The sequence below is a fragment of the Oryctolagus cuniculus genome, chromosome 7 (assembly GCF_051225735.1).
Source record: "Oryctolagus cuniculus isolate XC-2025 breed Fujian yellow rabbit chromosome 7, ASM5122573v1, whole genome shotgun sequence".
Lineage (NCBI taxonomy): Eukaryota > Metazoa > Chordata > Mammalia > Lagomorpha > Leporidae > Oryctolagus > Oryctolagus cuniculus.
This window is the reverse complement of record NC_142873.1, coordinates 141180663-141202341: the sequence shown is the minus strand read 5'-3', so window position 1 is coordinate 141202341 and position 21679 is coordinate 141180663. Positions and strand designations below refer to the sequence as shown.

General features: G+C 46.1%; 1 protein-coding gene across 2 annotated transcripts in view; it reads left to right on the top strand.

The window, feature by feature from the left end:
* The window catches only part of KHDRBS1 (KH RNA binding domain containing, signal transduction associated 1), a 47800-nt gene that overhangs the window by 3424 nt on the left and 22697 nt on the right, over positions 1-21679 (top strand). For both annotated transcript variants that reach the window (XR_519655.5, XM_002720635.6), the window contains exons 2-4: positions 19045-19169; positions 19992-20108; positions 20866-21012. Coding sequence is in view for 1 of the 2 variants with exons in the window: in XM_002720635.6 (XP_002720681.1) it covers positions 19045-19169; positions 19992-20108; positions 20866-21012 (389 nt within the window). In the remaining variant the exon portion in view is untranslated. The remainder of the gene's footprint in view (positions 1-19044; positions 19170-19991; positions 20109-20865; positions 21013-21679) is intronic.

Here is a 21679-nt window from a genome sequence, read left to right as displayed (position 1 = left end):
CACCTTCACCTGGCTGCTCCGTGGCTGGAAGGTCAGCTCCGCCAGGGCAGGCATGTTCTGTGAGCTGCTTTCACCACTCTCACCTCCTGTACCTTGAAGAGTGCTGCCCAGAGTGGCCTCTTATTAATGTTTCCCGAATGAATAATGAATATTCACCTTGTGTGGTGAAAAAATATTGACACATTTTGAGGAATGTAGATTTTGAATATTGACTTCTGTCCTAGCCAGATCGGTATTCAGCTGTGATGACAATTAAATGTATTTGCAGACATGCAAGAACTCAACCAACCACCCATGCTTATTTTCTGAAAGAAATATAAATTACCTTACTATTTATGTTAGCATTTATATAATAAATGTAAAATGCTGATATGTATGTCAACGTTCATTTTCTGCTTTCTACCATTAGGAAAATAAAAGTGTAAATGACTCAGGAATAAATAAACAGTGCCTAGAACATCTTGATGGGCTACTCCAAAACTGTCCTTCAGAGAAGCTTACAGTGGAGAACATCATGCAGTCTGTTGAAACTTACAGATAGTTAATTCCTTGATTTATGATATTTTATAGAACTATATCAAGACCGTCACGGTTCATTCTACAGGACAGGCAAAAGCTGTGATTAAAACTGACTGGAAGGTGGAATCGAAAAGGAATTTTTAGGCCAACTAATACAACTATTAGGGAAGAAAGAGGCAACATTTATCTCTATTTGCCACAATCGCAGGGCTGTTTACCTAGGAAAGCAGTTAGTGCTGTAGCTGATTACAAGGTGAGGTTGTATAAATAATTAAATTTGTGATGTAAAAGCAATAGCCAGTTGGAAACAAATTGGCAAATGGTCTCATTTTTAGAATAATATAAAATAGCTGGAGATAAGAAATCAAAATCAATTCAAAATATGTGTGAGTAAACATAAGCAAAAAGAAAAAACTTTGTAGAGCATGTGCTACTCACTTTGTATCATTATCTTCATTCCTTTGGCCATTCTAAAGAGTAGAAAGAATTTTTATCACTGTTAGAAATGAGGAATATGTGATCACTTGTCAACTAATATGAAATTTTTTAAAAATTTTTTAAAGATTTTATTTATTTGAAAGTTGGAGAGAAAGTGAGAGATCTATCTACTAGTCCACTCCCCAGATGGCCACAACGGCAAGGGTTGGACCAAGCCAAAGCCAGGAGCCAGGATCATCTTCCAGATCTCCCGCATGGATAGCAGGGGCCCAAGCACTTGGACCATCTTCTGCTTTTCCAAGGCCATTAGCAGGGAGCTGGATTGGAATTGGAGCCGCTGGGACATGAACCAGCACTCATGGGATGCTGGCATTGCAGGAAGCTGCTTTACCTGCTGTGCCACAGTGCCGGCCCCCCAACATAAAATTTTAACCAAAGGTGATAGGGGAAGATCTGAATAGAAAGACCAGGGAGTGCAGTGGAGGATGGCCCAGGTGCTTGGGCCCTGCACCCCAGGGGAGACCAGGAAAAGCACCTGGCTCCTGGCTCCTGCCATCGGATCAGCGCAGTGCGCCGGCTGCAGCGCGCCGGCCGCGGCGGCCATTGGAGGGTGAACCAACGGCAAAGGAGGACCTTTCTCTCTGTCTCTCTCTCACTGTCCACTCTGCCTGTCAAAAAAAAAAAAAAAATTAAAAAAAAGAAATATGCCATGTCCTGGGTGGGTGGGTCGGGTGGATGTTGGCTGAGAGTTAAAGAGGACGGTACTCCTTAGGTGACCTGTTGGGTATTTTTGCATTTTCCAACTTAATTGCAATTGGATTTATTTTTTCAACTTAGTAGAATATAAAATAGCTAAAAGAGTAAATGAAGATAAATTCATAACTTTGTTTTTTTAGACAGAAAAATAATGCAGACACGGTATGCTGACAGAAATTAAGTCAGAAAAGATGTAGGGCTTGAGAGAATGTGAATTAGAAGGATTTTTTTTTTTTTTTTTTTTTTTTTTTTTTGGACAGAGAGAGAGACAGAAAGAAAGGTCTTTTGCCGATGGTTCACCCTCCAGTGGCTGCTGCAGCTGGTGCACCGCGCTGATCCGAAGCCGGGAGCCAGGCGCTTCTCCTGGTCTCCCACGCGGGCACAGGACCCAAGCACTTGTGCCATCCTCCACTGCCCTCCCGGGCCACAGCAGAGAGCTGGACTGGAAGAGGAGCAACCGGGACAGAATCCAGGGTGCCGGCCAAAACGAATAATTCTTAAGCATTGCTGATACATGTGTGAATTAGTAACAGCCACTTAGATAATAATAGTTTGGCATTTATCTGAAAGCTGAACACTGAGTTTCCTTAAAACTCAACAGCAGTGTTCCTAGGAATGTGCCCAAAGAAACTTATGCATGTCATCTGCTCATTCAAAAAGTGAAGCACCTTGTTCACAAAACAATGCAATCATACCAAATAATATGGTAGATTTACAAAGTAAAATATTTATACAACAACAGAAGCGGATGAACTATAATTGCATGTGACAACATGACAAAATCTTGGCAATCTAATGTGTGAAAAAGTGTCCAGGGGCCGGCATTGTGGCACGGCAGGTTGAATCCCGTCTGCTCCACTTCCTATCCAGCTCCAACGAAAACAGCAGAAGACAACCCAAGTACTTGGGTCCCTGCACCCATGTAGGAGATCGGCTTCAGCTTGGCCCAGCCCGGACCTTTGTGGCCATTTAGGGAGTGAACTGGTAGATGGAAGAAATCTCTAACTAACTGCCTGCCTGCCTTTCTTTCTTTCTTTTATTTTTTTTATTTTTTATTTTTTTTGACAGGCAGAGTGGACAGTGAGAGAGACAGAGAGAAAGGTCTTCCTTTGCCGTTGGTTCACCCTCCAATGGCCGCTGCAGCCAGCGCGCTGTGGCCGGCGCAACACGCTGATCCGCCGCAAGGCGGAGGATTAGCCTAGTGAGCTGCGGCGCCGGCTACAATATGATACTATTTTTATAAAACAACACTATCAAGATTAAACAAAATATTATTAAGCATACTTGTATCTGTGATAAAGCAGTTTTTTAGGCAAAACTCAATGTGTTCACCATACAGTCAGCAATTGCACCCTTGGGTGATTGTTTCAAGAAATGAAAACTTGGGTTCACGTAAAACCTGTAGTGTTTGTGGACATTGACAGCAGTTTTACTCATGTTAGCTCAAATTGGAAACCAAGTGAAACCAAATACCTCCAGTAGATGAATAAACTGTAGTTCATTCATATTAAGAAATACTACTTAGCAATAAAAAGAAGTGGACTCTCAGTGACTGCAATGACTTAGATCTCAAAGCAAATTTCATTGAGTGAAAAAAAAAATACAGGCTGGCGCCACAGCTCAATAGGCTAATCCTCCGCCTGTTGGGCCGCATACCGGGTTCTAGTCCCGGTTGCTCCTCTTCCAGTCCCGCTCTCTGCTGTGGCCCAGGAGTGAGGTGGAGGATGGCCCACCTGCATGGGAGACCAGGAGAAGCACCTGGCTCCTGGCTTCGGATCAGCGCAGTGTGTCGGTCATTGGGGCGTGAATCAATGGAAGGAAGACCTTTCTCTCAATCTCACTGTCTAACTCTGCCTGTCAACAATAACAACAACAACAACAACAAAACACAAAAGGTTATGGGGGCAGCGGTTTGGCACAGTGATTAAGATGCCGCCAGGAATTCTGCATCATCAAAGTGCTTGCGTTCGCGTCCCATCTCTGTTTCTGATGTCTGCTTCCTGCCAGTTCGCACCCTGTGATGTGGAGGTAATGGCTTAGTCCTTGGATTCCTGCTACCCTAGTAGGACACTTGGATTTTTTTTTACCTCCTGAGTTTTGCCTGGCCCAGCCCCAACTCCAGCTGTTGCGTGTCTTGGGGCCCCAGCTGCCATGGGCACTTGGAGCGTGGATGGACGATCTCTTCTTGTGTCTCTCTCTTTTTCTGCCTTTTGGATAAATTTTTAGAAAAATTAAAAATGTTCTGACTGTGTAATCCCATTAGTAAAGCATACTTGAGAAAACAAAATAATGGTGATGGAGAACATATTAAGTGGTGAGGAAGAGGCAGCAGGCACCTGACTGATTAAATTATGGAGAGCTAAGCGAATGAGTGCATGTAGAACTGGTGAAATCTGAATAAAGTCAGTGGGTTCTATTACTGTTAATTTCTGGTTTACGATATTGTATTATAGATCTGCAAAATAGTCTTATAGACTAGGTGAAAGATGCATATGATCACTCTGATTTTTTGTTTTGTTTTTAAGATTTAGTTATTGGCCGGCGCCGTGGCTCACTAGGCTAATCCTCCGCCTAGCGGCGCCGGCACACCGGGTTCTAGTCCCGGTCGGGGCACCGGATTCTGTCCCGGTTGCCCCTCTTCCAGGCCAGCTCTCTGCTGTGGCCAGGAAGTGCAGTGGAGGATGGCCCAGGTGCTTGGGCCCTGCACCCCATGGGAGACCAGGAAAAGCACCTGGCTCCTGGCTCCTGCCATCGGATCAGCGCGGTGCGCCGGCCGCGGTGGCCATTGGAGGGTGAACCAACGGCAAAGGAAGACCTTTCTCTCTGTCTCTCTCTCTCACGGTCCACTCTGCCTGTCAAAAAAAAAAAAAAAAAAAAAAAAAAAGATTTAGTTATTGCAAGGCAGAGTTAGCAAACGAATGAGCGAGGTTTTGTCTGCTGGTTCACTCCCCAAAGGGCCACAACAGCTGGGACTGGATCAGATGAAAGACAGGAGCCTGGAACTCCATCCAGGTCTTCCACATGGGTGCAGGTACCCAAGCACTTGGACTGTCTTCCATTACTTTCCCAGGCACATGAGCAGGGAACTGGATTAGAAGTATAGCAGCCAGGACTCAAGCCAGCGCTTGTGTGGAATGCAGGTGTCACAGGCAGCATCTTAAACCACTGCACTGCAATGCCAGCCCGTTTCTTATAACAGCATATTTGAAATTTAGAAAATGTTATTTATTTATTTATTTTGACGGGCAGAGTTAGAGACAGAGAAAAGTCTTCCTTCCGTTGGTTCACCCCTCAAATGGCTTCTACGGCCAGCGTGCTGCACTGATCCAAAGCCAGGAGCCAGGTTCTTCCTCCTGGTCTCCCACATGGGTGCAGGCGCCCACGCATTTGGGCCATCCTCCACTGCCTTCCCGGGCCACAGCAGAGAGCTGGACTGGAAGAGGAGCAACCAGGACTAGAACCCAGCGCCCATATGGGATGCCGGCGCTGTAGGCAGAGGATTAACCAAGTGAGCCATGGCGCTGGCCCTGCAATTATTTTATTTTTTTTTTTAAAGATTTATTTATTTGACAGAGTTACAGAAAGAGAGAGATCTTCCATCCACTGACTTACTCCTCAAATAGCCACAATAGCTAGGGCTGTGCCAGGCCAAAGCCAGGAGCTAGGAGCTTCTTCCAGGTCTCCCACATGGGTGGCAGGGGCCCAAACGCTTGGGCCATCTTCTGCTTTCCCAGGTGCATTAGCAAGGAACTGGATTGCAAGTATAGTAGCAGGGTCTTGAATCAGTCCCCAGATGGGATGGGGGCAACACAAGCGTCAGCTTAACCAGCTGTTCCACAACGCCAGGAAGAGAGCCCCTGGGCCAGTGCTATGGCTTAACAGGTAAAGCTGCCACCTGCAGTGCCAGCATCCCATATGGGCACCAGTTGAAGTCTGCTCTCAGCTATGGCCTGGGAAAGCAGTAAAAGATGGCCCAAGTCCTTGGGCCCCTGCACCCGTGTGGGAGACCTGGAAGAAGCTCCTGGCTCCAGATCAGTGCAGCTCCAGCCATTGTGGCCAACTGGGGAGTGAAACAGCAGATGAGAAGACCTCTCTGCCTCTCCTTCTCGCTCTGTGTAACTCTTTCAAATAAATAAATATTTAAAAAAGAGAAAACCCCAACCTCTAAATTAATGCTTTAAAGAAAGAATTTGAGGCCGGCGCCGCGGCTCACTAGGCTAATCCTCCACCTAGTGGCACCGGCACACCGGGTTCTAGTCCTGGTCGGGGTGCCGGGTTCTGTCCCGGTTGCCCCTCTTCCAGGCCAGCTCTCTGCTGTGGCCAGGGAGTGCAGTGGAGGATGGCCCAAGTGCTTGGGCCCTGCACCCCATGGGAGACCAGGAGAAGCACCTGGCTCCTGGTTTTGGATCAGCGCCATTGGCCGTGGCGGCCATTGGAGGGTGAACCAACGGCAAAAAGGAAGACCTTTCTCTCTCTCTCTCTCTCTCTCTCTCACTGTCCACTCTGCCTGTCAAAAAAAAAAAAGAATTTGAGAGGCCATGACCAGTATACCATACTCTCCTGAAAGATGAGAATTGAGCATCTATGAAAGGGCCATAACTCAGGCTTTTGGGAACATTGTGTTTTGTTCTGTTTTTAAGATTTATTTGAGAGGCAGAATTACAGAGAGATCTTCAATCCGCTAGTAAACTCCCCAAATGGCTGCAATGGTCAGAGCTGGGCTGATCCAGAGCCAGGAGCTTCTCCTGGGTCTCCCACGTGGGTGCAAGGCCCCCCACGTGGGTGCAAGGGCCCCCCACGTGGGTGCAAGGGCCCAAGCATTTGACCTTGATCGGAAGTGGAACAGCCAGGACTTAAACCGGCACCCGCGTCAGCGCTACAAGCTTAACCTGCTATGCCACAGTGCTGGCCCCTAAGGGAGGGTTTTTATATATATATATATATATATCATACCCACTCTTTCCCCCACATGCTTCGCCATAATTGTGTGTGACGTATTGTGTCTGTCTTAGCAGATTTTCAGAGGGGCCCATGACCCCCAAAATTATGAAAAATTCATTGCTTGGCAGGCGCTGCTGCTCACTAGGCTAATCCTCTGCCTGCAGCGCTGGCACACCGGGTTCTAGTCCCAGTCGGGGCGCCGGATTTTGTCCTGGTTGCTCCTCTTCCAGTCCAGCTCTCTGCTGTGGCCCAGGAGTGCAGTGGAGGATGGCCCAAGTCCTTGGCCCCTGCACCCGCATGGGAGACCAGGAGAAGCACCTGGCTCTTGGCTTCCGTGCGCCAGCCGCAGCAGCCATTAGGGGGTGAACCAACGGAAAAGGAAGACCTTTGTGTCTCTCTCTCGTTGTCCACTCTGCCTGTCAAAAAAAAAAAATTTCATTGCTTTAGTTAGTTTGTTTGTTTTAAGATTTATTTATTTGAAAGAGTTACCTGGAGAGAGGAGAGGTGGGTGGGAGAGGGAGAGGGAGAGGTCTTTCATCTGCTGGTTCACTCCCCAATTGACTGCAATGGCCGGAGCTGCTCCGATCCAAAGCCAGGAGCTTCTTCCAGGTCTCCCACGTGGGTGCAGGGACCCAAGGACTTGGGCCATCTTCTACTGCTTTCCCAGGCCATAGCAGAGAGCAGGATCAGAAGTGGAGCAGCCAGGACTTGAACCAGTGCTCATATGGGGTGCTGGCACTGCAGGCGGCGGCCTTACCCACTATACCACAGTGCCGGCCCCTTTAGTAGTCTTTCTTGAAATAGTAAGTAACTTGACAAATATTTTTTTTCCTTGCACAAAGATAGCAAATTTACTGGACTTGTGATTCCAAAAGATCGTACCAACAGAAAAATTGTAAGGTAGAGAATTTTCAATTAGAGTGATGTATTCCTAAGAGTTGTTAAGGGACGTTGGCAGTGTTAATGCTGCACACTGATTCAGCAACCATTTGTAGATTCTTGTGTGTATTGGGCATCGTACCAAGTATTGCAGATACTTGTTTAGCGGATTCGTTGGAAATATAGAAGAGGTATGACCCCTGATCTTTTGGAACACATGTGCTGTGAATCTTGCCCTAGCAATACCATCTCTGGATGCCTTAGTCAAAAAATTCATTATCTTGTTCTTTATGCAGCCTTTACCAAATATCCTGTAAATGAAATACTGGTAGTAATCAATTTTAGTTAAGCCAGTCCATTTGATGAAGTTTATATATAATTTTTTTCAACTTCTAGTGTTAACATTTTTGTGTACATTAAATCTGTCAACATCCCCACTCCCCCCTCCCCCCAGTTTTTATTGTTTTCCTTTTAAAATGCAAGCTCACACAAAGCATGTAGCAGAGCTGGAAATCAAAGCCGTTTTGTCTAGCTTCAAACCTCGTGTTCTTTCGTCTGAGATATATTAAGAAACAGTCCTTTGGGAGATTGTATTCTGGTTGTGACAACACCTCTGGGGGGTGGGAGAGAATGATTTAAGTTATAGTGAAAGTGAAAGAAGTACCACATGGTTAATTGGAGTTAACTCTGGCTGATGTAAGGAGTGACTTGCATTTAAGTGTCTGCTCCATCAATAGTTAATTTTGTGATCTTGCATAAGTTATGTAACTTTCCTGAGCACAGATTTCACCTGTTAAATGAGGATAATACTAATTATAAAGATGAAATGAGATAAATGCAAAACTCTTGACAGAGAAGGCACTGGACAAGATGGTTACTGTAAGTCCAGCCAGGAAACAAATCGGTCATCTCTCTTGTTTACACCTCAGCTTTTCTTTGGCCTTTGGGACATCCAGGGTCTCCAGAGACCCAGACAAAGATCACTTAAAGGAGTTGGTTTCAAAAACATTGTCTAGAAAGTACTTTTGCCTGAGGGTAAGACATTTTTAGGAAATTAAAAAAATTTTTTTTTCTTGCTATTACAGCCAGCTGTAGCTAAGGGAAGTGAGGTCTAGGAGGAAAGAAAGATCATCAGACAGCCCAACCTCTGAGGCCCCCATAAAGCACCTTTGTTGTCTTTAGGTTACTTGACAGTGTCTGACGGTATGCATTGTACTTACCCAGATTTTATAAACTCTGCTTAAAGTTTCCCTCACGTGATTGAGCAGGTGGCTGGAGGAAGCTGGGTGTTAATCTTCATTCTGGTACTTCAGCTTTGTGACCTACAAACCGTTACTTATCCAACCTCTCTGAATTTCAGTTTCCTCAGTTTGTTTTTTTGTGTTTTTTTTTGTTTTTTTTTTTTTTTTTTTTTTTTTGACAGGCAGAGTGGACAGTGAGAGAGAGAGAGAGAAAGGTCTTCCTTTGCCGTTGGTTCACCCTCCAATGGCCGCCGCGGCCGGCGCACCACGCTGATCCAAAGGCAGGAGCCAGGTGCTTCTCCTGGTCTCCCATGGGGTGCAGGGCCCAAGCACTTGGGCCATCCTCCACTGCACTCCCTGGCCACAGCAGAGAGCTGGCCTGGAAGAGGGGCAGCCAGGAAAGAATCCGGCACCCCGACTGGGACTAGAACCTGGTGTGCCGGCGCCGCTGGCGAAGGATTAGCCTAGTGAGCCGCAGCGCCGGCGCTGGTTTCCTCAGTTTTAAAATGAGGATAGGACCAGCTACTTCACTGAGTTTTTTGGGGGGATAAATGAGGTAATATTTTTGCAGTATTATTACTATTATTATAGTAGACATTGAATAGTAACTGGTTGCTCCACCTCCAAGTGTGGAATATAACCCTTCTCGAAGGATTGAATTACTTAGTCTTTTGCTTTCTAGGCTAAACCCCTCTGATATCTCTTTTTTTTTTTTCTCTTTAAATTATGTTTTGTTACAATAATCATTCTTTGAATTTTCTAAAAATGGTTTTGGGGACTGTGTTGTGGCACAGCAGGTTAAACCATTGCTTGTGACACTGGCATCTTAACATTGGAGCCCTGGTTCGAGTCCCATTGCTCCGCTTCCTATCCACCTCCCTGCTAATGCTCCTGGGAAAGCAGCAGATCATGACGCAAGTGTTTCGACCCCTGCCACCCACCTGGGAGACCAGGATGATATTCCAAGCTCCTGGCTTCAGCTTGGGCCAGCCCCAGCTGTTGAGGCTATTTGGGGAATAGAGTAAACCAGCAGATGAAAGATAATCTGTCATTTTGCCCTTTAACTAAATCTTTCTAGAAAATGCCTTTGTATTCTTTTAAAGATTGGGAAATAATTGGCAAAGGGATTCTCCTGTGTGTTTTTAAAGATTAGAGAGAGGGGCCTGCGTTGTGGTGTAACAGGTTAAGCCACCGCCTGTGATGCTGGCATCCCATATGGGCACCAGTTCAAGTCCCAGCTGCTCCACTTCTGATCAGCTCCCTGCTAATGTTTCTGGGAAAGAAGTGGAAGATGGCCCACATGCTTGAGCCCCTGGCTTTGGCCTGGCCTGGCCCAGGCTGTTGCAGACATTTGGGGAATGAACCAGCATAGGGAAGATCTCTGTATCTCTTCCTGTTTCTGTCTGTCTCTCTCTCTCTCTAACACTGCCTTTCAAATAAATAAGTCTTATTTTTTAAAAAGATTTATTTATTTTATTTGAAAGATTTACAGAGAGAAAAGGAGAGGCAGAGAGAGAGAGAGATCCTCCATCTGCTGGTTCATTCCCCAATTGACCACAACAGCCTGAACTGTGCCGATCTGGCACCAGGAGCTTCCTCCAGGTCTCCCACATGGGTGCAGGGGCCCAAGGGATTGGACCATCTTCTCCTTTCCCAGGCCACAGAAGAGAGCTGGATTGGAAGTGAAGCAGCTGGGACTTGAACTGGTGCCCATATGGGATGCCGGCACTGCAGGTGGTGACTTTACCTGCTATGCCACAGTACTTGCCCCTAAATAAATCTTTTTAAAAATAAGAATAAAATAAAAGATTAGAGAGATCTTCCATCTTTGTTTTACTCTTCAAGTGACTACAATAACCAGATGGAAGCCAAGGAGCCTAGAATTCCATCCTGGTTTCCCACATGGGTGGTAGGGACCTTCTACTGCTTTCCTAGATGCGTTAGTGAGAAGGTGGATCAGAAGCAGAGCTGCTACAACTTGAACTGTTACTCTGATACATGTTGGATGACAGTATCACAAGCTGTGGCTTAACCCTCTACATCACAACCTGGCCCCAGCAAAGGGATTATAATGAAGTATGACTAGTTCAAGTTACAGTGGATGGATCCATGTTATACTAAGGCCTTAAGTTCATAGGGTACATTACATTTCATATAATTGAACTATGTTCAATTTTGCAGCCTTGCTTCCAATAGGAGTACAGTTCATTAACAGACTTATTGCACTGATCAAGTAAGATTCCTGGAAAGTAGTATAAAATACAACTGAAGGGCCTAACTGGATGAAAATTAGAAAGCAGAGAAGGGCTTAAATGGGACACAGTAGATAATTTGTCCCACATTCTCACAAGCTCCTTAGTGATGTTTTCAGATCAGCATTGTGGTGTCTGTGTTCCTATAGGACATTCTTAAGGATTGAGTACCTAGTCTTTTAGTCTTAAGAATTCACAAAGGCCGACGCTGTGGCTCAATAGGCTAATCCTCCGCCTTGTGGTGCCGGCACACCAGGTTCTAGTCCCAGTCGGGGCGCCGGATTCTGTCCTGGTTGCCCCTCTTCCAGGCCAGCTCTCTGCTGTGGCCCGGGAGTGCAGTGGAGGATGGCCCAAGTGCTTGGGCCCTGCACCCCATGGGAGACCAGGAGAAGCACCTGGCTCCTGGCTTTGGATCAGCGCGATGCGCTGGCCACAGCGCACCAGCCATGGCAGCCATTGGAGGGTGAACCAACGGCAAAGGAAGACCTTTCTCTCTGTCTCTATCTCTCACTGTCCACTCTGCCTGTCAAAAATAAAAAATAAATAAATAAAAGTCCACAAAGCTGTAGAGTCAGATATGGTAGACTCAAAAAGAGTAACTAGGAAAAATTAATATTAGCAGTAGGTGGGAAGGTGTGGAAATCAAAATCTACCACCAGTAAAACAGTAAACAAATAAGGAGGTGAATAAAGCATTTAGCCTGTTAGTTGTATGGTCAAATTTGTTCCAAGCAGTAAAACATAGGAGTATGAGGAACACTGTAGTTAAGAATGTTTATAAACCGGCACCACGGCTCACTAGGCTAATCATCCGCCTGCAGCGCCAGCACCCCGGGTTCTAATACTGGTCGGGGTGCTGGATTCTGTCCCGGTTGCTCCTCTTCTAGTCCAGCTCTCTGCTGTGGCCAGGGAGTGCAGTGGAGGATGGCCCAAGTGATTGGGCCCTGCACCCCATGGGAGACCAGGAGAAGCACCCGGCTCCTGGCATTGGATCAGCGTGGTGCACCAGCCGCAGCAGCCATTGTGGGGTGAGCCAACGGCAAAGGAAGACCTTTCTCTCTGTCTCTCTCTGTCACTGTCCACTCTGCCTGCAAAAAAAAATATATATATATATTTATAGTTGGGGCCAGCGCTCCGGCATAGCAGGTAAGGCCGCTGCTTGCAGTGCCACCATCCCATATGGGCACTGGTTCAAGTTCTGGCTGCTTTGCTTCCTCTCCAGATCCCTGCTGATGCACATGGGGAAGCAGTGGAAGGTGGTCCAAGTCCTTGGGCCCCTTCACCCACGTGGGAGACCTGGAAGAGGCTCCTGGTTCCTGGCTTTGAATCGGCCCGGCTCTGGCCATTGTGGCCCTTTGGGGAGTGAGCCAGCGGATGCAAGATACCTCTCCCTCTCTCCCTCTCTTTCTCCCTTTCTCCCCCTCTGCTTTTCTCCTCCCCTTTCTCCCTCTCCCCTTCTCCCTCTGCCTCTGCCTCTCTAACTCTGCCTTTAAAATAAGTAAACCTTAAAAAAAACCTTATATTTAGGGTCCAGCATTTTGGTGCAGCAGTTTAAGTCCTAGCTTCCTCGCTCTCCATCCAGCTCTGTGCTAATGTGCCTGGGAAGGCAGCAGATGACCCAAGTGTTTGGGCTCCTGCCATCCACGTGGAAGACCCAGATGGAGTTCCTGGGTCCTGGCTTCAGCCTGACCCAGATCTGGCTATTGTAGCTATTTGGAGAGTGAATCAGTAGATGGAAGATCTCTTTCTCTTTCCCTCTCTTTCTGTTAACTCTTTCAAATAAATAAATAAATCTTCATAAAAATATATATTTACTATTTGGCACCAGTCTTTGGCTTAGTGGTTAAAACACAGGTTAGGTTGCTTATGTCTCACATCTGGAGTGCATGGCTCCTGCTTCTGCGGACCCCCAGAGTTTGGGGCAGCAATGATGGCTCAAGTAGTTGGGTCCCTGCCACCCACATAGGAGACCTGGGTTGAATTCCTGGCTTCTGCCCTGCCCATTGCCAACTGTTGCAGGCATTTGGAAAGTGAGCCAGCAGATGGTAGCACTAGCTCCTTGTCTCTGTCTCTCAAAATAAATACATTTTATAAAGTTGTATTTATTTATTTGAAAGGCAAAAGCATCAGAGAGAAGGTGTGGGGTGGAGGGAGGTCTTCCCTCCTCCAATTCACTCCCCAAATAGGTACAACATCCAGGTCTAGGCCAGGCCAAAACCAGCAGCCAGGAACTCCATCCTAGTCTGCCACATATGTGGCAGAGGCCATCATCCACAGTCTTCCCAGGCACATTGGCAGGAAGCTGGATCAGAAACAGAACAACCGATACTTGATGCTAGCCTTACAAGCTGCAGCATAACCCACCATGCCACAACACCAGCCATTAAATAATTTGGAAGGAAAAAAAAAAGCCTTGGCTGGTGCTCTGGCATAGTGGGTAAAGCTACCACCTGCAATGCTGGCATCCCATATGGGTACCAGTTCAAGTCCCAGCTGCTCCCTTTCTGATCCAGCTCTGTGCTATGGCCTAGGAAGGCAGTAAAAAACTCTAGGTTGTATGAAAAACATGTTTACAGTTGATGAGCAGCCTTAAAAAAGGATTATGTATTTATTTATTTGACAGAGTTAGAGATCTTTCATCTGCTGGCTCATTCCCCAGATGGCCGCAACAGCCAGCTTGAAACCAGGAGCTGCATCTGGGTCTGCCACATGGGTGGCAGGGGCCCAAACACTTGTGCTATCTTCCACTGCTTTTCCAAGGCCATTAGCAGGGAGCTGGATCGAAGTGGAGCAGCCGGGACATGAACCCAGTGCCCATATAGGATGCTGGAGTTACCGGTGGCACCTTTACCCACTATATCATAATACTGCCCCTTGATTAGCAACTTTAATTGTCAGGAAGCCAGAGGGGGTTTTTTGGTTTGTTTTTGTTTTTAAAGATTTATTTATTTTACTTGAAAGAGTTACAGAAAGGCAGAGGCAGAGAAAGAGGTAGAAAGCTAGAGTTTATGCTCAGGATAATAGCTGAAATTAGGATTTTAATAAACAGAAACTTTTAGTTTAAAACTCTGAACTTTGAAGTCTGTCAGATACATAGTAAGTTTCCTTCATCTGTGTACTTGACAGCTACACATAGTCTAAGTAGTTACTTTAAACAGTTAAGAGCATAGTTTGCAGAGTAGGTTTGAGGTAGGATATCTTTATACCGGTTGTTAGCGATGTCAGCATCACCTGGTAACATGCTAGAACTGCAGACTCCCAACACAAATCTCAGACTGGAGTTGGGATCCGGAAATCTAGCTTAAAAGCCCTCAGATTTGTTATGAATCTGACTTATTCTGAAATCTGAGAGCTCCTGCCTTAAACTTATAGAAGACAGAAATAGGGCCCAGGGTTGTGCCACAGCAGGGTAAGCCACTGCTTGCGACACTGGCGTCCCGTAGAGTGCCGGTTGGAATCTTGGCAGCTCTGCTTCGCATCTAGTTTCTTGTTAATGCACCTGGGAAGACAGGGGATGATGACCCAAATGCTTGGGCCCCGTCTGTGTGGGAGATCTGGATGGAATTTCTGGCTCCTGGTTTCAGCCTGACCCACCCTTGCCCTTGCCTCTTAAAGCCATTTGGGGAGTGAATCAGTGAGGAGGAGCTCTCAAGCACATGCTATTTTTCTCTGACACTTTTCAAATAAATAAATATGGATGGGACAGGTGTTGAGGCGTAGCAGGTAAACCCACTGCCTGCAATGCAGGTGTCCCATGTGGTGCTGCTTTGAGTTCCAGCTGCTCCACTTCCAATCCAGCTCACTGCTAACGTGCCGGGGAAAGCAGTGGAAATGGTCCAAGTCTTGGGCCCTTGGATCCATATGGGAGACCCAAAAGAAGCTCCTGGCTTCAGTTTGTCTGAGCCCCAGTTGTTGCCACTATTCGGGGAGTGAAAATCTCTTTCTCTCTCCTTTTCTCCCTATCTGTTTCTCTCTAACTCTGCCTTTCAATTCATTAAAAAAAGAGACGGTAGCCGGCGCCGTGGCTCAATAGGCTAATCTAGCGGCGCCAGCACACCGGGTTCTAGTCCCGGTCGGGGCGCCGGATTCTGTCCCGGTCGCCCCTCTTCCAGGCCAGCTCTCTGCTATGGCCCTGGAGTGCAATGGAGGATGGCCCAAGTCTTTGGGCCCTGCACCTGCATGGGAGACCAGGAAAAGCACCTGGCTCCTGCCTTCAGATCAGCGCGATGCACCGGCCACTGCACGCTGGCCGCGGTGGCCATTGGAGGGTGAACCAACGGCAAAAAGGAAGACCTTTCTCTCTCTCTCTCTCACTATCCACTCTGCCTATTTAAAAAAAAAAAGAGAGAGAGAGACAGGCTGGCACTGTGGCGCAGCAGGTAAAAGCCCTGGCCTGCAGTGCTGGCATCCCAGATGGGTGCTGGTTCTAGTCCCAGCTGCTCTCCTTCCAATCTAGCTCTGTGCTATGGTCTGGGAAAGCAGTAGAAGATGGCCCAAGTGCTTGGGCCCCTGCACCCACATGGGAGACCCAGAAGAAGCTCCTGGCTCCAGGCTTTGGATCAGCTCAGCTCTAGCTGTTGAGGTCATTTGGGGAGTGAACCAGCAGATGGAAGACCTCCCTCTCTCTCTGGCTCTACCTCTCCCTGTAACTAAAAAAAAAAAAAACAACAACAACAACAAAACACACCACAGTATGGGGATATTATATAAGGAGAATACTTTGTTATTTGGAATATTCATGATTTTAAGGAGTGTGAATTTCTTGGATTTTGACTGTTCTCATTGGACCAAAAAAGCTTTCAATTACTGCTCATTCTTTGGGCACTATGCCACCATCTCTGTTTTGTTTTGTTTTTAAATTTATTTATTTATTTGAAAGAGTTACACAGAGAGAGAGAAGTCTTCCAACCAGTGGTTCAGTCCCCAGTTGGCTGCAACAGCCGGAGTTGTGCCAATCTGAAGCCAGGAGCCTCTTCAGGGTCTCCCACACAGGTGCAGGGTTCCAAGGACTTGGGCCACCCTCTACTACTTTCCCAGGCCGTAGCAGAGAGCTGGATCAGAAGTGGAGCAGCCGGGTCTTGAACTGGCACCCATATGGGATGCTGGCGCTTCAGGCCCCCTAGCATGTTAACCCCCTGTGCCACAGCGCCAGCTCCCCCATCTCTGTTGGAACCCCTATCATAGCACCCATTATACTTCATTGCCACTTTCATAGACTGGGAACTATAGGATTTAAACAGGTTAAGATGGGGATCTAATCTCACTTGCTCTTTGTATTTCCTATGCTTACAGTGTAGATGCCTGGCTCTTAGTCACCAGTAGGGGCTAATGATCCTGCTTGTGGCCGGCGCCACGGCTCACTAGGCTAATCCTCCGTCTGCGGCGCCGACACCCCGGGTTCTAGTCCCAGTTGGGGTGCCGGATTCTGTCCCGGTTGCTCCTCTTCCAGTCCAGCTCTCTGTTGTGGCCCGGGAGTGCAGTGGAGGATGGCCCAGGTCCTTGGGCCCTGCACCCGCATGGGAGACCAGGAGAAGCACCTGGCTCCTGCCTTCGGTGCGCCAGGCGCAGCGGCCATTGGCGGGTGAACCAATGGAAAAGGAAGACCTTTCTGTCTCTCTCTCTCTCATTGTCCACTCTGCCTGTCAAAAATAAAAATTTAAAAAAATAAAATGATCATGCTGTATCTCTCCTTTAATCTGCCTCTTCAAGGGAAGCACTTACAGGCCAACATAGTGGTCATTCTGTCTGAGCGTAGTTCAAGATCCTGGTGGTCCACTTCTGTTCCAGTTCCTGCTAATGTACCTGGGAAAGCAGTGGAGAAAGTCCTTGGGCCCCTGCCACACATGTGGGAGACTGGGATGGATTTCCAGACTCCTGGCTCAGCCCCAGCAGGTGCAGCCATCTGTGAAGTGAACCAGTGACTGGAAGACCTCTCTCTGATTTTTGCCTTTCAGAATAAATAAATTTTTAAAAAGCTTTAACATGATAAATTTTCTGGGTGCTTAAGGTTTTTTTGTTCTTTTAAGATTTATTTATTTATTTGAAAGAGTTACAGAGAGAGACCTTCCATCTGCTGGTTTACTTCCCAGATGGCCGCAAGCCAGGAGCTTTATTTGGGTCACCCATGTAGGTGGCAGGGGCCCAGACACTTAGGCCATCCGCCATTAATTTTCCTAGGCCATTACCAGATAGCTGGATCAGAAGTAGAGTAGCCAGAACAGGAACTGATGCTTTTATGGGATGGTGTGTGTTAAATGTTCTTTATATGTCATTTATAACTCAGTAAAGTGGATAAAAAGAAGTGCTTTGGTGCCTTTTTTTTTTTTTTTTTTTTTTAGGACATTGAATTTGAACTAGGTGAAGGTGACTATATATTAAACACTTTCTAAGAAATAGACTAATTAGGCATTTGTATATGTTACTTTCCTCTGCCTTTATCTGTCCTCATAAGGTAGATATGGCCTCTGTTTTACAAATGCAGAAATCAAGATTCAAAGCAGTCGAATAACATCTTTTTTCTTTTTTTTTTTTTTTTTTTTTTTTTTTACACAGGCAGAGTGGACAGTGAGAGAGAGAGAGAAAGGTCTTCCTTTTGCCGTTGGTTCACCCTCCATTGGCCGCCGCGGCCGGTGTACCGCGCTGATCCGATGGCAGGAGCCAGGTGCTTCTCCTGGTCTCCCATGGGGTACAGGGCCCAAGCACTTGGGCCATCCTCCATTGCACTCCCGGGCCACAGCAGAGAGCTGGCCTGAAAGAGGGGCAACCAGGACAGAATCCGGCGCCCTGACCGGGACTAGAACCTGGTGTGCCAGTGCCGCTAGGCGGAGGATTAGCCTAGTGAGCCGTGGCGCCAGCCAGTCAAATAACATCTAAGTTCACACAACTAGTGAGTGGCAGAGTAAGAACCAGGTCTTTCAAACTTTTAAGGACAAGTATCCAAAATCACTACTGTCATAATGGAATTTTAATGGAATGTTAAATATATATTTAAATTGCTGGCTTCCCCCACTCCAAGATTTATTTATTCATTTAAAAGACAGATCTTCCTCCTGCTGGTTCACTCCCCAGGTGGCAGCAACAGCCAGGACTGGGCTAGGCTGAAGTCAGGAGCTTCTTGTAGCTCTCCCACATGGGTGGCAAGAGCCCCAGGACTTGGGTCGTCATCTGCTGCTTTTCCCAGGCCATGGGCAGGGAGCTGAAACAGAAGCTGAGCAGCTTCTATAAGAACCAGTGCCCATATGGAATGCCCAGCTCTGCGGGCGGGGGCTTAACTTGCTGTTTCCTTTCTTCAGCAGGGTGCAACTTCGTATTTTTTCTTGGTGAAGATTTTTATTTTTTAGTTCCTTTATGCCCCTAGTCCTTATCTCATCTCATTAGTCTTGTTAAATTATTTACTTTTTTTTTTTTTTTTTTTTTTTTTTTTTTTTTTTTTTTTTTTTTTAAGATTTATTTATTTGAGAGTTTCACAGAGAGAAGGAGAGGCAGAGAGAGAGAGGTCTTCCATCCACTGGTTCACTCCCCAATTGGCCGCAGTGGCCGGAGCTGTGCCGATCTGTAGCCAAGAACTTCCTCCAGGTCTCCCACACAGGTACAGGGGCCCAGGGACTTGGGCCATCTGCTGCTGCTTTCCCAGACCATAGCAGAGAGCTGGATCGGAAGTGGAGCAGCCGGGACTAGAACCAGCGCCCATATAGGATGCTGGCACTACAGGCAGCGGCTTTACCTGCTACGCCACAGCACTGGTCCCTCTACTTACTCTTAAATCAGGACATTTTGTATGTTTTTGGTGCAGAGGCTTCAGATCAGGATGGAAAGGAAACTGCTGGTAGAAGCAGGCGTTGGGTTTCCTAGCCATCCTCATATAGCTTTGACACTTGGAGCCAGTCTATCTGAAATTAGCACATTGGTCATCTGAAGTCCTCGGTTTCATTACGTGGTACTCCATGTTATTGCTTTAGCAGATTTGGGAATTTGACTTCATTTACCAGACCAAAAATAAAATCTGTTTTTCCTATTCAGAAATTGAGAAGATTCAGAAAGGGGATTCAAAAAAGGATGATGAGGAGAATTACTTGGATTTATTTTCTCATAAGAACATGAAGCTGAAAGAGCGGGTACTGATTCCTGTCAAGCAGTATCCCAAGGTAGGAGAAAAATGTGCGCTCTTTAAATCTCTTTATGGTATGGGCGTCATTAGCTGTAGTAAGGATTTCTGAAGATGGTGATACGTCAGAAACTTGAGCCTGAGGAACTGCTGTTCCCTACTTGCTCTACCTGTTTGTGGTGGTTGGAACATCTGCATCTATAACTAATAGCATAGCTAAAGCCAGGAAGGAAATGAAATCATCTCGTTATTATCAATGAGTTGTGTGTGTGTGTGTGTGTGTGTGTGTGTTTAATGTTCATGCAGGCTCCAGGTCCAAGGAAAAAATTGAACCCTGCAGTTCTCACCATCAAAAAGATTGACCTGAAATCTAAATAAAATGAAATAGTTAAACAAATCCTTGACTGAATGAAGTTTATTTTCTTGCTCAAAGTTTAAGTCATTGCTTTCTTCTCCTCCTCTTTCTCCTTTTTAAGGAAAGCAACATTATTTATATTTAGTTAGCTAAACATAGTACCAAACAGTGTCACATGTCTGTTCTGTTGTAAGGTCACTGTCTTAAAAATGTTATGTGCTATATGTTAAAATGTTTATACTAAAATACTGCAAATTGGAGTGTGTGATGGACAGAGCACCAGCTTGCATCAGGAAACCCAACTTCCAAGTGTAGGAACTGCCACTTTCTGATGTGTAACCTTAGACTAATCACTTTATCAGCACAATCTTGGTATCCTTCAGTAAACTGGGAGTGGTAATACTCTACCTATTTTACAGGGTTGTTGAAAATCAATGCAGAGCACAAATATATGTGGAAATTTTTATGGGAGCATATGTATTTAGAAATCTCTTTTATTTCTGTCAGTTCAATTTTGTTGGAAAGATTCTTGGACCACAAGGAAATACAATAAAAAGGCTGCAGGAAGAGACTGGTGCAAAGATCTCTGTGTTGGGAAAGGGTTCAATGAGAGACAAAGCCAAGGTAAGCTCACATTCGTGAGGCAAGAGGATGCCCTAGTGTGTTCTACTTGCTCAGGGTTAAGTGTGGAATGCCTTACAGAAGCAAGCAATTCGTGTATATACAGTGACTGTATATATGTGACTCTGTTTTCATTGGATGCAAGAGATAACAGACTAAATTAACTGACTTGATTGACAGTCCTGGAAGAGCCTGTGTTTGATTTTTTTCCCCGTTTTATTGTGTAATAATGGAAACAATAGCATCTTTGGCTTTAGTAAACTTACCTGTGAAAACTTGAAAGGGGAGCCGGGCAACTTTAGGTGTATTAAACTTAGCCTGGCTAAAGAGAGTAACGTGTGAATGAATACTCCTTTTTCAGTAATGTGAAAAATGAGAGTAGTGTTATGCATGGGGATGAGTTTGAAGATCGGTTGTTTTGTTTTATAGCCACCTGGAATGTGAGACCCACTAAAAAAGGTATTCCCAAGAAATCCTGAGTAACCCAGAAGTAAGGCTTCTGGTCGTTTTTACGTGCCGCAGCCCAGACGCTGTGTGTTCTTTGTAAGTGCCAGGAAACTTCCCATCAGAACAAAATAGTCTTAGCCTTCTGTGGTCAACTTTTCAGATGCGACGTACCCGCGACAGTTGAAAAACTCGCTCTTTGGGGCTGGCATTGTGGCACAGCAGGTTAAGCTACTTCCATGTACAGTGCCCTCATTTCTTATTGGCCCTTTGGCCTAGTCCACATGATGTGATGTTTCTGTGCATTTATCCACAGGAGGAAGAGCTGCGCAAAGGTGGAGACCCTAAATATGCCCACTTGAACATGGATCTGCATGTCTTCATTGAAGTCTTTGGACCTCCATGTGAGGCTTATGCTCTCATGGCCCATGCCATGGAGGAAGTCAAGAAGTTTCTAGTACCAGTAAGGAAATCTATAGCCTGTATCTTCTGAGCAAGGGAGAAGTGGGCTCTCAGCTGTTGTAAAGGCAGAAGTTTTTAACTAGGATTGCAGAGCATTGCTGCAGTTGTGTGCCACATTCTGCATATGCGTGTGGGGTCCATTACTCATACCTTGTTCTCAAAGCACTGTCCCCCAAGGCTAGTCTGTTCCTCTTATGTAATGTGGTTCTCATTGTGTACAGTATCCGTTGTCGGTATTCTGAGTCCACAGTGTTTCTGCATTCTACAGTCTGGTTAACAGTCTTCATAAGCTAAATACTCTGGTACCAGCGTGGAGCCTGGAGGTTGTACTAGGAAATTGACTAAGGTGACTACCTCCAAAGTTATGTTGTAGATTAGAGTCTGGAGGCTGTGACAGCAGAAATGTATAGTATTTGATAGTAATGGATTCAGTTATGACTTGACTGTCCTCATGAGTGTCTCAGGGAGTTGCGTTTAGAGTTTGGTTTGGAAGAAGCGTGATTGTTACTCCGTTGACTGTAACATTAAATAGGTTGATGCACAGGTCCTTTCAGGCTGTCGCTGCGGCCTAGGAAGAGTTAGAACAGACTAGGCATCTGTCTTGCTTATTATCACTTCTAAGTGGGAAGTGCTACTATGTTTGCCTTTTAGCAAGGCTAAAAGGCCTA